Source organism: Manis pentadactyla, chromosome 3, assembly GCF_030020395.1.
Source record: "Manis pentadactyla isolate mManPen7 chromosome 3, mManPen7.hap1, whole genome shotgun sequence".
In the NCBI taxonomy this organism is placed as follows: Eukaryota; Metazoa; Chordata; class Mammalia; order Pholidota; family Manidae; genus Manis; species Manis pentadactyla.
Window position 1 is genome coordinate 103,601,975 of NC_080021.1, and position 16,220 is coordinate 103,618,194.

Here is a 16,220-nt window from a genome sequence, read left to right on the forward strand (position 1 = left end):
GCATAAGAACATTTTAGAAAAGACAGAGTTTGACACTGTGTCTTACTTAGCTTATAGTCCATGAGTTTGGCTAATATATTTGATAAAGGAGTGGAAGATGGACAGAAAGCTGAAATATAGGAAGTGGTGAGCATTCTTCTCTTTCCCAAGGAGGACAGAGGGGGACAAGTCTGAAGGACGCCACGGAGAGTCCCTGCCCTGTGGAATTCCTGGTAAGTGTGATCTTCCAGCAAGGCTCCCATTGATTTCTCTAAAAACAGTGAGCAGGGTACCTACAAAGGGGACAACAGCTCTCCTATGCTTACTTAAGCTTTATAATGTTGATTTAACTATATTTAAGTAATGTAATTCTCCAGAGGAAATCCAGCACAGAAAAAGTAAGTTGGGAGACAAATTGCTTAGATTACTCTGATTTTCAAAGACAGGATGCTCATAAAAGAAATAAGAATATATGCATCAAATAGGTTACTGATTAAAATGTGCCACATATCCCATTTCAAAAAGTCTACCAATGAACTCAATAAAAACAACATCCCTCTCATTCATCCAAAATCCTAACCATGTTCAAGAACATAAAGTTTGTAACAGCATATAATGGTGATTAATTGCCTTATAGTGATTCTGAGTTAACACAAAAATCCATAACCCCACAATTTAATCTTTTAAAATGAAATTAAAATTAGAAGCACTTTCATATGCCACATATTCTAATTCTCTGTAAATTATAAATTAATGTATGATAAAATAAAAAATGGTTAACGAGAATAATAAAGAATATTTCCTCTAATTCTGGATTAGCAGGAGCTTGTTTGTGTATTTTTCTGTAGGTTAAAATATACACAATGATTTTCTAAAAAGATAACTTACAAGCCAAGCTCTATGTAGCCTCCCATTTACTAAAAAAAAATCAGACCTCTAACTAAAACCAATGATAGAAGTGATTAACAATTTTAAAGGAACAAAATGAATAATCTGCTAATTTGCAATTATATTCTACACATTTTCATAATCAATTAAACTAATTTCCAAGGCAGAGCTACATTCATATTTAAAGAAACTATATATCTATAATAATTACACATAACTATGTGACTCATGAAACAACACACATTCTAAACTTCTCTCATTTTACTCTTAAGGTAAGTCTTAAGATATAAGGTAAATGTCACAGTATTATCTTAAAAGAAATCTAAACCATGTTTCAAAGCTGTTTTCCTATGTGAAGATATCATTTTGGCAATTTTAGTCTAGTTTTTAATGCCATTGTTTTTAAGCTCATCTCCTATGCGATCATGTCAGATGGGAATAGGACCACACCAAGCCCTTGATGTGTGACCAGGCACATGGTATTTGGGAAAGAGGGCAATAGAGACCCACTGGCAGTTTATAGGCAGGAATTCTGCTATGTCAGGCAGTACAGGCCTGCTGCTCAGCACCTAGTTCATGGGGTCTGTGCTGAGCAGGGGAATTTTCCTGATGCCAAGAAAAGCAGACTCCTAACTAAACATGACCTTCAATGATCTTCCATCTAGTCTCTAAAAGCTGAGATATTAAATTCTCAAAAGTTGGCAGTAGGTACAAACACAGATTAAACTTCAGTATGGATTGTTTTTTATTTTTATATTTGCTGAAAACTAGAGGTTGGTAGTTATCAGCCCTAGCGATCATTTGAACTCTTGAGATAAAGGATGATTTCAATTTGGGGTGGGAGTTTGGGATGAAGAGAAAATAATGACAGAAGACAGAACAACCACAGAGCAGGTGGGGATAGAAGACTTCCCTCCCACTCGAGCATACTGAGGACAAAAAGTGTGGAAAGAGTTAGGTTTTATGGCTGGCTCCCACAGTCGCCCTTGACCTGAGACAAGGATTTGAAGGATTTTGATGCTGTGACTTAAGGTAGCTGATTCCTCCTCCTCTTTTTCTGCCTTTTCTCTTTCTCTTAGATTACCATCTCACTAGGGTAAAAGCTTCTAAAGAATAGAATGATGCTTTCCTAGTATGCTCTCCTGATTTCATAAAAAAACTGCTTAACAATTTTGTTCATAACATTTGCTATTCTTTGCATTCAAAGGAGAAAAAAGTTACATTCTGATCTTAATATGCCTGGTGAATTTCCTTGGGGCCATGAATATTCATATCATTTAATACCTTGAAAATCTTCTTAACAAAATTGGTATAAATTCCTTTTGAAAATGCCAATTAAAAATAATCTATAAATAACAGAGACAATTACTAAATGTGGTTATTAACGAAATGTTTTAAAATGCTATGAACTAACTAGCACCACTATGACAATATCGCATGACATTTTAAAATTGCATAATTCAAATATTATAACACTACAGCATAGTATTTTAGAAAATCATAGTCTACTTACTATTTATATGTTTCAGAACGGATATATTCAAAAACGTGGGAAACACCAAGTTGAAACTGATCAGCAATAGGGGTAACCCAGGGGTTGTTCTCTGCTTTGAAAACCTGCTTCTGACCAGTTAAATCCAAGTTTCCTGAAAAGATGGAAGGACAAAAAAGGTGAAGGTCATTTCATCCAATACAGACCAGGACTAAGAAGTTCTACCCAGGGACTACAACCACCCTGAGTACCTTTTGGCTCATGTGATTTTTAAAAAATTTCTTACCCCAAGTCATCAGTGGTATACAATGTTAGTCATAGTACCCTGGCCCCAGAAATTAGGAACAAAGAAAGGGAGAAAGGAAGGAAGGAGGTAGAAGTAAGTAAACTTGAAAGGAATTCTTGCAAATATAGTATATGCTTTATTTTTCCAGGTGTTTGCTAGAGAGACTAAAATCACCCACTCAAGACTGACAGAAATGATCATATCAGAACCTCCTGAAAGTCTGTCTTGACAATGTGCATCACCATTGTCTAATCTGATCTAAACCCAATCCTATCAACACCACTTTGCATCAAGTAGAACATGTGAGAAGGAAGATGAGAACATTGCTCAAATAAAATTATTACTGCATTACTCAGGTACTATACGCACATCTCAGAATCAGCACTAAATGGATCTTATTAACATGGGGAGGATAGAAACTCACATTTGTAAAGCTTTTATCCTTTCATTAGGCACTTTTAAAAAGGATTTCCTCACTTGATTCTCCAGCAATCTCTAAAGTCAGTAATTAACATCACTTTATAGGTGAAGAAATGGAAACTTGGTGAAATTAAGTAATATGTCCGAGATTAGAAAATCTCCAAGTGGGAATTTGAACCTAAGGCTTCTGCAAAACTAATTCTTTCTGTGATGTCTGGTGAAGCTAGCAGATTACATTCAATCTAGATTAACCAAGAATGAGTTAAGGAAGGTAGCATTAAAAACACAAGCAAATGTTACAGGGCAGTGGGCTGTGGGATTCCTTGGTTCTCGTCTTCTTGAAGGGAAGGATTCAGTCGAGAGACTGGATAGAGAGTTAAAGCTGCAGACAGTTTTTTATTTAGCAAAGTTAAAGGAAAGTATGTTCCAAAGACAGGAGATAAGGCTGACCTCAAGGGTGGGTAGCTGCCAGCCAGGATTTACATTGTCTTTTTATGGGGATTTATTTGTTTCCTCCCTCCCATTCTGTCATTCTTACATCATCCTTTGGATCTGCCTTGGTTCCTCTCCCACAGCCTCTTGGCAAATTTATGTTTCTCATATTTTCCATGAGCACCTAAGTGAAACCCACAGTGGGGGCAAAACGGCAATGTAAATTACATAATGATGGTATTATGATGGCCTAAGGGTTATTAGCAGACAGGTTATTCCTTATGTGTGTATGCTCCAAAACTTGGGAAGTCCCAGTGACCCATATCTTTTGCTTATCAGTTTGTGCTGAACTGCAAAGAGGTTAGTCTATAGGAGACAGGGCGGTCTCTAGGCAGAGACTGGGTGGTCTGCCACCCTCCTTTCTCCTGTCCTGCCCATGTCTATCTAACTGCCTACCCTAACACAATGCCTAAATATCATGTACTGCTGATCAGCTGGCTTTTTTTCTTTTTCCCTGTTTGGTAAATGCAAAAATGGAAATGGTGGTGTGTGAAAGAGCTTCCTCTAACATGCTGGCCTCTGGAAGAGACGGCGACAGAGAAGTTAAGCAGTACAGTCCTGGGCAGCAGACTCACTGAAGCCCTTTCCCTAAAACTTCCATGGAGCAAGACCATCTTCAGACCCCTGGTCTATAGTTGAAGGCTACCTGAACAGACACCCAGCAATTAGTCTTCCCAAGACACATTCAAGGTAACCTCTTTGTCCTGTTCTGAGACTCTACTGCCAAGTTTGTCATAAATGATCACTCAGGATGAAGAAAACACATTCTGGGAGGCAAGTATACCATGAAGCTCATAATTTCCTAGCTGAGCCAAGCTCTAGAAATGAAAAAATAAATGAACATTTCTATTAGAAAGATGATGTACTATTTCTTTATGAAACAAAGTAATTGCTATTTTGAATCTGCCTTCTTTTTGTTATATGAACTTGTAACCAGTAAGTCAGAAAAATGGAGAAGAAAGAGACCAACATATAAGTGATTATAATTTCATAAAATGCTTTTGAAGAAAAGATATTACTAAATATTACGAGTAATTCACCATGATCTTTCCAAAGCTACTTAGAATCTGTTGGTGTTAAGTTAAAAAATAAGCAGATACATTTCTCTCCAATATTGTCAATTTCCACATCTTAATGGTTAGACATCATTAATCAGATATTAAATCATTTGGTAAATTAATGGGCTTTATTCTCTAAAACATGAGTCAGAAAACTGTCAAGGCATATGAAAATTCAGGAGTTGCCTGTATTCTGCCTAGTGGTATCTCACCAGAGTGTGACCTTGTCAGTGACAGGCTGCCAATTGTCCTTTTTTTGTTTTTATTTGGGGAGGGGAGTTAGCTCCCCAGGAATGAAACCAAGATCATTTAATTGTGTTATAATTCTTACCTTCTCACAGGATCACATCTGCGATACTGTATGTCTTCACTACCATGTTTTTCTGGTCTTATTAATTCTCTTATTCTTTTTTTTCTAATTTCTGCTTTTCTTAAACATGAATACAATAGAAATTTCTGGAAAGTCTTTCATTTAAACACAAGCCTGTACTTCTGAAGTGTCCTGTTTTAAATGCACAGTGTATAAATGGCCCACTGTTCTCAGGAAGTATGGCCATGCTGAGGGCAGGGCCTACATATCAGACAACAGTAACCAGGGTATAGCAACTGACTGATAAGTTGGGGGTGGAGGCACAAGAGGTGAACACATTTCCTTAAATATAATAATAAGCATATTATCACCTTCCTGCCACCAAGTCCTGCCCACTGACATCAGCATGGAATCAACAGTGAAAAAATATTAACTGTGATCTTTGGAGAAATGTATGTACTCCAAAACGAATAAGAGAAAAAGAAAAGCAGCTGTGAAAAGCATAAATTGCATAAGGAAGCAAACCAATTCCCAAGCAAAGGTAATCTCTCTGCCCTAGTTATCCTTCCTTCTTTTCCTCCAATATTGCTTATTCTAATGAGAGATACACTCTGAATTTCTAATGGGTAAAAATTTTTATTCTCTCTGTTGAACAAGCAAGCACTCAGGACTCTCCATCATTCATTCATGTATTACCACAAATTAACTCTACTGGATCACTTTCCTCTGTGATGGACTGATTCAGATGGGGGATCATGGGAAAACCACCTTTTTTGGGGGGGAGGTGGGGGGAAAGAAGTTACTTTAGTGGTAACTGTATTTGCAGCACAAAGCACCTCTCACCATGCTGAATTCTCAGGGCACTTGGTCAGTGTGAGAGTGTGCAGACCAGGAAAGGCTCTAGGAAGGACCCCACAGACAAGCCTCAGCTATTCCTAATTTGCCAGGGATGACTTCTACAGGACAGTGACAGAAAGATGACTCTTCTTCCCCAGGCTGCATCACAAACTGCCCTCCACCAGAGTCCAGGGTTGCCTTAATAATCCAAAAGTATCATGAGTGGAAAGTTTGAATGGATTGTCCCTGAACTTAAGGTACAGGTGTACATTGTTATAGGAAAGAAGGGCCTGCATTCTACCACTGACAACCCATATAGCCTCTTTGGGATGTATACAGTCTCCTGTTAACTTATTAACAGCCCCTTACTAAGCATGCAGCCTTTTAGTGGCAATCCTCAGACAATAATATGCAAGTTCTGTGCTCCCTGATTGCCACGCATGGAAGACAGACCTAGGGGAATAATGCCAAGAAAGGTCAGCCATATTCTCTGGGCCCTTTGTCTGAAGCCCCTAACCCCCCAGAGATCTGTCAAGCCCTGGCAATGTCTCTATTTACGTGCTGTCTGTGGAGACAGAAGAGGCACTAGGGATTGCTAATAAACATCTGCTAACTGGAGCATACAGGAAGCCCTGGATGAGCTAGATGGGGAAAAGATGTCTCATATGATGTCTCAAAGTTGCAGTACACAGAAAGGACTACAGGCTATTCCTGGGCATTTTCATTTACATCACTTCAAATATCTGTACACTCCAGCTGGAGGAGGAAGGGGCCTGGGTTTGCCTCCCCTCCCCTATTTGTGTCTTTTAGTATCAAATATGCTACTACATCAGATTCACAGATGCCTCATGGAGCTACCAGAACCACGGAGCAGAGGAGGAAAGAATGATTCAGGTTACTAGGTCGGGGAAGGACCCAAAACAATAGCTTTGTGGTTGATGCGTGCTTTCTTTTTAACAAAGAACTGTGTCCACAGCAAACCTTAAAGCAGGTGACCATCACTGATGACAGAGATGGAAACCGCACAAGCCAAAGTGTGTGCTGACTCTCCAGAGTCATAACCAGCCTCAGCGTAACGGGACAGGCTGATTTGTTCCCCGACTTAATGTTACTGGTGGATGACACGGGACCTGCCTGTGTGCAGCTGTAATCCTCCCAGCTGGCCGTCCGTCTCTGGCTTTCTTAGTCCTCTGAGCGCCAGCCGGGACACAGTCATTTCAGAAGAGGGTTTATATAATTAGAGTAAAGCTAGGCCATTTTACTGTGTGAAAAGATGACACCCATCTCATACTGGCTTAGCAACAAGTTACCCTTGCCTCAGCAAAGCTCATCCATCAGCTGTCTGAGGTAGGCTCCCTTTTAAGTAATAACACGCAGGAAGCATCTCAGCCCGCCCGCCAGGCTGTGGCTGCCCCACTGCTGCACGCTTCAGCGCGTCTAGTTAGCAGCCTTCAGCCATCTCTTTTCTTAGAAGCCCAAGTAGCACTCTGGTGGTGTTCTAACAAGGATCAGGCAGCAGGATTAAGCACTGTGACAAAGAGGATCTAATAAGCTAGAAAGTGGTGCATCTACAGACACACTGGCTGGCTCCCAGACATAGATTCACTCTGCTCACTCTTCAGTGGGAAGGACCGGCCACAGGGGAAGCCAGCCTGCACCGTGATTAGCAGTGACCCCGTGACCAATGCTGCTATGAAGATCATATATCACTCAGAGGCTTATTCTGCAATTGCAAATTGGATTTTCCATTTTATTACCTGCAAAAGGACCACATATGCTTCTTTCCAAAGCCTCTAGTACAGTAAGCATTGCCGTGCAACCGTAATTTTGTAAACAGTAAATCATGGAAAACAATTATTCTCCTTGCTGGTTATAAATGTGATTGAATGCAATAGGCAACTGCAACCCCATTAATAAACATGCTCATTTTCACTGATGGAAATTGGTTGTTTTCATAATCACAGTGTTAAGAATTTGTCCTGAGTACTCAAAATCCTGAAACATGTGGCCAGAAACATTATTTATCACATATTAAACAATCAAGGGGATGTGGGCCAATTTTTCATGTCATCGAAACAGGGTTTCTTCCCTTCCTAATCCCCAAATACCACAGAGCGCTTTTTAAATTAATGCACTCTAAAAGCCATCCTCTCACTCACAGCAATCTAAGGCTGTGGTCTTAACAAGGTAAAACTAGCAAACCATGGCTGATTGGGTTGTCTATCATTAGTATACTAGATTTGCCCAAACCCAGGTAATTGATTCCTTCTTGAAAGGGTCTAGATGGGACATTATGACAGCTGAAAAATCACCTCTGCTCTGCAGTGAACCCACACACACAGGCTGACCACAAACGGCTCCAAATAAAATGAAAGCTACACTTAGGGCTGCTCCATATATAAAGAGATGTTCTACATATAAATCTCTACAACTCTTATTTCTGTGTGCTGGGCTGCTAATTACAGAAATGCATGATTATAGAGAATAGCTGAAGATGGACATTTCCTACTATTTCCCTTCTTTAGCAACACACTTCACTGAGTGGAAGATGATCATAAGGCTTATAAAATGAAGCTTATATTGTAACAGTAACCGTTTGCAGTAATAAAACATTGGAAACAACCGGAATGTTCACCAACAGAAAAGAATCAGAATAATGCATGCTACAGCCATACAATGAAATATTCCATTATTAAAATGAATGAAATAGATTTATTTAGGTATTGATCTAGAAAGAGGTCTATACTATAATAAAAAACATTAAGGGTATACTAAGTTTGCTTTGGTTTAAGTTTTGAAAAAAAAAATACAGAAGAAAGAACTCCCATATATGTGTATGAGAAAATGTTTATGTGAAAAAGGGAAAAGCAAAAAAAGGATACATATCAAATTGTTAATGTTGGTCTTCTCAAAGAGGGGAAGGTAAGGTGGGACAGATTTGAACCAGCAGAACAAAGGGTAAACTATTAATTTTCTCTTTCAAGAATTCCATCTGATTACTAGATGGATTGTTTTCATAATTAAATAACAATAAAGTGCATTGAAAAGAAATGCCAAAAACAAATATAAACACATGAAGTGCACTAATGAGGACACGGAGTGCATCTTCTTTAAAACAGCATCATCGTACTATAGTTAACACTATGCTTTATAGATGATGGTCTAGAAAGCCCTAACAGGGTTGAGAATCCAAGTCTTAAGCAGTTTCTCTTTCTGTGCATCATCAATGCAATCAAGTAAACTGGTATGTCTCATGACAGCCCTCAAATTTATTCTGTGGGGAATTCGAGGCCACACTGTCATTCTGGCAATTGTCTGCTCAGCCTCTCTGGCAACACATTTTTAAAATAGACACTTTGTTCTTTTAACACATACAATGCTTTGCTGCTTTATGGTGGTACATAAATAGATGGTTGCTCTTCTGATCTAGTCAGGGGAAGAGTACAATTTGTATTTAAAAGATTAGAAAAAAAATTTTTTTAAATACCCTGCCAAATGGCTCCAAGCAAAGTAGCATCTGATTTGTGTGAATGGGTCCAGAAGCCCTTTTACCAATGAAGAAAAATAGCATTTTACATAGTTTCCCTCTGATGCTCTCCGGCCATTTGATACCTGTGTTCCAGGGTCACATGAAATAAAAGAGGCTCTCAGTTACTTATAAATATGAACACTCAGCAACAGAGCAGTGGCACCCATAATGCACAGGACCACAGTTGCTTTACCTTGCAAGTCCCCTTTTGTGGATGGTAAGTACATAATTTATGGTTTAAACCTGGTATTCATGTAGGATTTCCCTATTATTCTTCTGAATGTAGGAGGTAAGCTTACTTTAACTTGGCAGATTTCCTGTGCATTATTTCTGTGATGCTCTGAAGTGCAGACAAAAGCCCAGTGGACCTGGCCAGAAGACCTGGCTCCTGATCCCAAGTACCATCCACTGACTTTGTGACCAAGAGACTTTGGGTAAATCCTTGTGCTTTTCTGAGCTTCAGTTTTTTTCATCTGCCAAGTGAGGATAATAGTACGAATGGAAAAGATTGTGGAAGGGGTCAAAAGTGTATACAATGGCTCTATAAACTGGAAAGCATTATACAAACATAAAATATTCTTCATGATTCACTAGTATTTTAAGTGAAATCTGCACAGGAAGGAAAATATGTATTTGGAAATAATTTGCCAAAACAGAGGTTCGCTCAAGGAATTCATAACCTACTGAAGCTGAATGTACAATAAGTCTCTATTGGTATGGTGGCACTCTTATGGGGAAAGGGTCCTCGTTCACAAGCTTCTCAAAAGGTCTGTGATCTAAAGAGTTAAGATAAAATTTAGGAACACTGGTATCATTTCATAGAAGACCGAAAGACTTCTAAATAGCAGTTGTCTACAGTACCCTGGCATTGGCTCGCAGAGTACACTTGGGCATATCTTGTCTTCCTCTCCCTGATCCTCATTCCACCAAGTTCATAGAGGCCAAGTTCAGGACTTCCTTCTGACTGCTTGGGAAGTTGGAAATGTCAACACTATGGGAGCCTCAGTTACCCCAGAGACTGCAGAAGTCACTATTAATGCAACATCAACTAAAATAAATGTATGTTCAAAAAGTAAGTTTTAGAATCTAAACTTTTTATAAGATCAATAAAGGTATCACAAACCAGCCTTCCCACAGCTGTTTCAGATAAACATATCTGTGTGTATGTGTATGTGTGTATATATATGATGGCTGCCTTATCAGCTATTCTAGGATTTACTATTCAGACTCCTTCAACAATTTCCTCCCTAGCAGGATTTAATGTTAGTAATAATGTCACTTAATTGATTTGTGATACAACAGACAGAAACAATTTGCTTTTCTCTTCCTAGAAGGCCCTCTAGTCCTTAGTTAATCCCTAGAGCCCAAGCAAGGCAAATGGGCTCACCATCACAACCAGGGGATCCAGTTAGTTTTGTTCCTTAGCATGCCTTCAGGAGAGTTGTAATACCTTTTCAATACAATATGTGGAGTCTTTATGAGGTGAGAGGCATGCAGCAGTCAGGAGAGTAAACTTTAGAAATTAACAACCTTAAAACCTGACAGACAAGATCCAAGATTGCATCTACCCTTTATGTCTGTGAATACAAAAGTAAGGGATACAAAGACTAGAAATGTCAAGTTATGTCCTTTTCATTTACAGCCCATAAACATCCTCTGATCAAGCTGGCACATATTCAAAAGGACTGGAATTCCCAGGGTAGGCCAGGATTTAAGGACTGGATACTCTCCCTACTTGGCTGGGTAGAGAACAAATTGGCACATCTTTTCTGAAAGGTAACTTGGCAGTATATATTAAGAGCTATAAAAATGCCCATACTGTTTGACCCAGTAATTCCATCCTACGATAAATCTATCTTAAGGAAATAATCAGATATTCACAATGATTTATGAATACAAATTTCAATTCAGGATTGCTTATGTTCCTCCTGAATATCTGGAAAAAACTCTAATGTGGAAGGGGTTGGTTAGTAAATTATGAGGGACTCATAGGATGGCATAATGTGTAGCCACGTGATTAAAAATGTTTTCAAGTAAAACTTAATAACATGGGGTAATGGTCATGATATAATATTGTATTGAACAGTAGGCTATAAAACTCATAAAGTATGATTACATTTTTCAAAGAAACATAAGCATATACACATATGTGTAGGAAGAAGACTAGAAGAAAATACACATGAGTACATACACACATATACAGAGAAAAGACTGGAAGGAAATCTACTCAGAATCTTAACAGCAGTTATTTCTAAATCATGGGATCACAAAAGTTACCTTTTGCTGTGTTTCTCAGATTTTTGAAAGCAGTGGTTCTCAAACTTGAGTGCATCAAAATTTCTTGGAGGCTTTGTTGAAATCTCCCAAGTTTTTGATTCAGTAAGACTTGGGTGAGGACAGAGAGTCTGCATTTCTAACAAGCTCTTAGGAGATGATGGGGTTTCTGATCCAGGAACCACACTCAGAAAAAATTATTGCTTTTTTTGTAACAGTAATGTTGGTAATCATTCTACAATGTATATGTGTATCAAATCACACACTGTATCCTTTAATATATGCAATTATATTTTCAATTATTTCTCAATAAAGTTCAAAAATATCTGAAAAAATCAAAAGTTTTAAATTTTTAAATAAAGCAGAAAATAATTAAATCTATTTAGGGTACTGAAAAAGAACCTGGATATTTGGATACTACTCCCAGTTCTATTAAAGATGTCAAAAAAAAAAAAAAAAAACCGTACAAACCAATGAGTGTTACCAGGCTCACCATCACTATCATCATAACAGCTATCACTTGTTGAGGACGTACTATGTACCAGATGCTGCTTCGGGACTTTGCATATACTATTCTAAGTAGTCACAACAATCTTGCATGCAAAGTATTATGTCATTCAAAAAAAGAAGCAGTGCTCATGTGAAACTTTCGTAAGATTGTAGTTCAATGATACCTTAATCAAAAAAAAAAGCAACAACTAACAGGGAGGTTCAGACGCATGGGCTCATGAGTAGTAGGTGGCAGAGCTGGATTCAGAGGCCAATTTATTTGGCCTTTTAAAAGCCCTTGTCTTTCCAGGACAGGACACACACGTCCTTCCTACTGCAAAAATGTATTGAGATCTTGTTGGAATAGTCAATAATTTTTGACATGAATTAAAGAGCACTGAGAAGGCATATATAGCAATACATCCCTTACCTTCCTCACAGGGCCCAGAATTTTAACATCAGAACCAATATCTTAAGGTTGAAAGCCTTGTTGCCTCCAGGAATCTTCTCTTTAAATTAAAATACCCTGGGGGAGTAATGTGTTAGGCCCGTGATACACTTTCATTAACATGACATAGTGTTTTTAATAGGCTGTGTTAATGTAGACATGTACTTCCCTGTTCAAGAGTCAAGAGGAGTCAAGGGATTTTGTTGTTATCATTTAAATTGATCATTTACTTACATAGTTCTTAAAAAGAGTAAAACCTCATGTGATTATACATTGAAAAAGCATTATCTTTAAAAGACTAAAATTTCATCAAGTCAGAATGGTTTAGGGAAGTCACTATATGAAGAGGTGAAATGAAAGTATCCAGGGAAATTTTTGATTAAAGGAAAAGGCAGAGTATGTTTGAGTCCTGGTAGGGCACCACAGACAAGCCATCAGGGACAGGTTATGTGGTGGGTGCCAGGGTCTGGGTGTAGATGTTAGGATCATATATATTAATCCTATTTTAAAAAATGGAAACTTTTGTACTATGGCAGAGAAACAGCTATGACTCATGGTTCACAATGTTTATGGATGATTATAAGCACTTGAGAGGTCTCACATGAATTATTTGGGGTGTCTATTTGCCTCATATCACTTATACTGGGGATAAGTGGTAGGTAGAAGGCAATGGGATTATGCCCCCTTCACTCCCATCTCCTGTCACCCCCACAGCACCCTTCACAGGCTCTGTCCATTGTGTCCATAAGATCTGACACTGCTCCCTTTCACCCAACACCTGCAACTGCACTTTGAAATTCCATGTGTACAAACAGCTGGTGTAACATTACTTAGATGGAACCTGCTCAAGAGCCCATTAAGGGAAACTTCGGGGGTGCAACGTGTTTGTGGGAATGCACCTTAAAACTTATCCATACTTCTGTCAAATGTTAATTTCCAAATTCTGTAAAAAGAGGATACGACTTAGGTAACTTTAGAGGAGATAAAAGGTCGAACAAATATACACTGATTCAGTGTTAATATGATTGCATAATCTTAATAATAACAATCTTAATAACCTTCCCAAATGGCAACAACTTATCTTTGTAATGCCTAACCTTGAAAACAGTTGCTAAAAAAGTATGGCAATTTTTCAGCCAACAGGACTAAAACTGAAGTTTAAATGTCATTGTAATATTTTACAAGGTACTTGCTCACATCTAAGTATGAAACAAAATTAATTTTATTTTTTATTTAGATATAAATACCCTTGAAGCCAACTTTATTAAAGGTTAAGTAAGGGATCAACTTACCCCACAGAACCTAAACTGAAGTTATATGTAAAAATGGCTTGTTTCGGCTTTGGTTCTCACTCCAGAGCTTATATTTTTATTACTTTGGTGCCATGTGTTACACTCTCTGCAGAGGTTGTAGATGGTAAGATGGCAGATATTATGTCATATAAAATATGTACTAAGATAATTAAGAATTGTGAGTGACACAAATGCTAAGTCTGTATGAGAAGCTGTAACCACCATAACGTAATTTCCAGTGAATTCAAAATTATTCGCACTAAAAGAAATGCGTTATGTTTTTTGGGTTATGTACTAATAATCCTAATGTGTCTTGATTAACTTACTCTCTCTTACCTTCAAATTTAACGACATAGCTCAGAAGGAAGAAGCAACAGAAAGAAAACCACAACTCTCTGCATTTCCATGAGTGCAAGTGCATATGTGTATGCACACACCCACAGACTCCCTACCACAGGACATGAGAACTAAAGGGTGAGCAAAAAAATACATCCTATAGCAGGAAAAACAGATAGTTGGGTGGTGGGGGGAGTAGGAAAAAAATTGTTAAGTTTCTACTTTCCCAGAACACTATATAACTTTTTTTCCCAGTATAAGTGATATGAGGCAAATAGACACCCCAAACTAATTAAGCAATAGCACCTTATTGTCTAATGTCAATTCAGAGTCAAACACAGTTCAAAGACATAAACTAACATGTTCAAAAAATTTAACAATATTGCTCCTGAAAACTGAAAGCAAAATAACCATATAACTCAAGGTAAAGAAAGAAAGCCCCCTCCACAAATCAGGAGTCAGACAATTTAACAGCTCCAGCATATGAAAAAGTATTAACTATAAATAAAAGACAGAAAACAGAGATCTACCACAATTTAGGATTCGGGTGAGGATGATTACATTATGAATGTGTTTCCAGTATTTTTGGAAAGCCAACTGTCTCGGGTTAAAAATATGAAATACATCAGAGTTAACAAACAATAAAAAAGGAAAGTACTATGATACTCTACTCGAGGGAAAAAACAATCAACAAACACAAACTCGTTTTCAATGTGTGAAATTGTTTCAGAGGCTCAATTTGTTTACAAAAAAATAAAGCTCAAATTAGGCAAGCCCTGGCTTGGATCCAGGCATTGGCCCTTCTAAACAACTCTTGTGATTGCTACTGGTTTACACAGCATTGTGAATCCTGAAATTCCAACTGGCTACTGTCAAATTTCAGACTATCCTAATATTCCTTATCATTATCATCATAAAAAGTGCTAAGAGAGAAAAAGAGAAATCTAATCAGTGTATTTTCAAACAGCAAGAGAGGTTTTAAACACACACCAACAACCTTACGGAATTATTTATCTGTGACATTTCACGTATTATTCACACTTATCATTTTCTTTAGTCACCATGATCTGGAAACCTAGAGAGATGCTCACAAGGTAAAAATTTTTGTGTGGTGGTTAATTTGACCTCAACAAATAGGAACAAATGGTTTCCTCTGGCTTAATAAGAGCCTCATTCCCTAGTGGATGATGCAAATTTAAAATAGTAAATGTGAAGTCTAGGATAAACAAACTAGGCTCTGCACAGTGGTCAAAATCATGGCTTCAATTTTTAAATGACTGTACTTTAAAAATGTTTATCACCCAAAATCATTCACAGGACGTCCAAACTCACTTTCCATCAGATAAGGTGGGACTTACTCGCCATGACCCAAACATAGCCATGGCCTTTCTTGTTTCTGCATCCCCTAAATGGCCCTCTCCTCTGTGCCTCCTGACAGACTCTATCTAACTCACTGAATATCACCTCTGCAGAGAATACTGCCTGGACTTCTCCACTGGAACTTCATCCCTGCGATTTTTGTCTGTCACAGCACATACATCTCAGTTTTGCAACATTTGTTACATTATATAATTATTCGGTTTGCTTTTTTCTTTCGTCTGTTTCTCAAACTCCACTGTAACTTCCAGAGACATAGAGGCCACCATGGTATTGCTCTGCACGGTGCCCAGCACAAATTCAAACATGCTTTCTCCAAGTCTTGTTCCCAGCTCCTCTGAAGAGGAGCACTGACTGAAGAGTCTGTACTATTGCACAGCAAACTGGAGTTAGAACCAAATGGTTTCAGCTTCGCTCTTTATATAAGATAGGGGTTTTGTCTTACTCATTGCTCTCTCCGTGGTGTCCACCTGGTAGGGATGGGATTTGGTCCCTTTAATTGTATTTTTCACATGACCTAACGGGAAAGGGTTTTAAAAACAACCATACCTTGTTTACCTACACCTCATCCAGGCCTCACCACAGACTTTGATACACCCCCTCTGCTGCCCCATTTGACAGTAAGGACAGTTACTACAGATGAGAGTGAGCTGGGCATGGAACAGATTGCCCGGGAAGGGCAGAGCAAAAAGCCAAAGCACCACAGCCAGCAC

General features: G+C 38.3%; 1 protein-coding gene across 3 annotated transcripts in view; it reads right to left on the minus strand.

Moving 5' to 3' along the window:
* RSU1 (Ras suppressor protein 1) overlaps positions 1 to 16,220 on the minus strand; it is a 201,589-nt gene that overhangs the window by 86,582 nt on the left and 98,787 nt on the right. For 2 of the 3 annotated variants that reach the window (XM_036908022.2, XM_036908020.2), the window contains one exon: positions 2,381 to 2,513. The exons of the other annotated variant lie outside the window; for it this stretch is intronic. In XM_036908022.2, the coding sequence (XP_036763917.1) occupies positions 2,381 to 2,513 (133 nt within the window). The remainder of the gene's footprint in view (positions 1 to 2,380; positions 2,514 to 16,220) is intronic. 3 annotated transcript variants of the gene reach the window in all.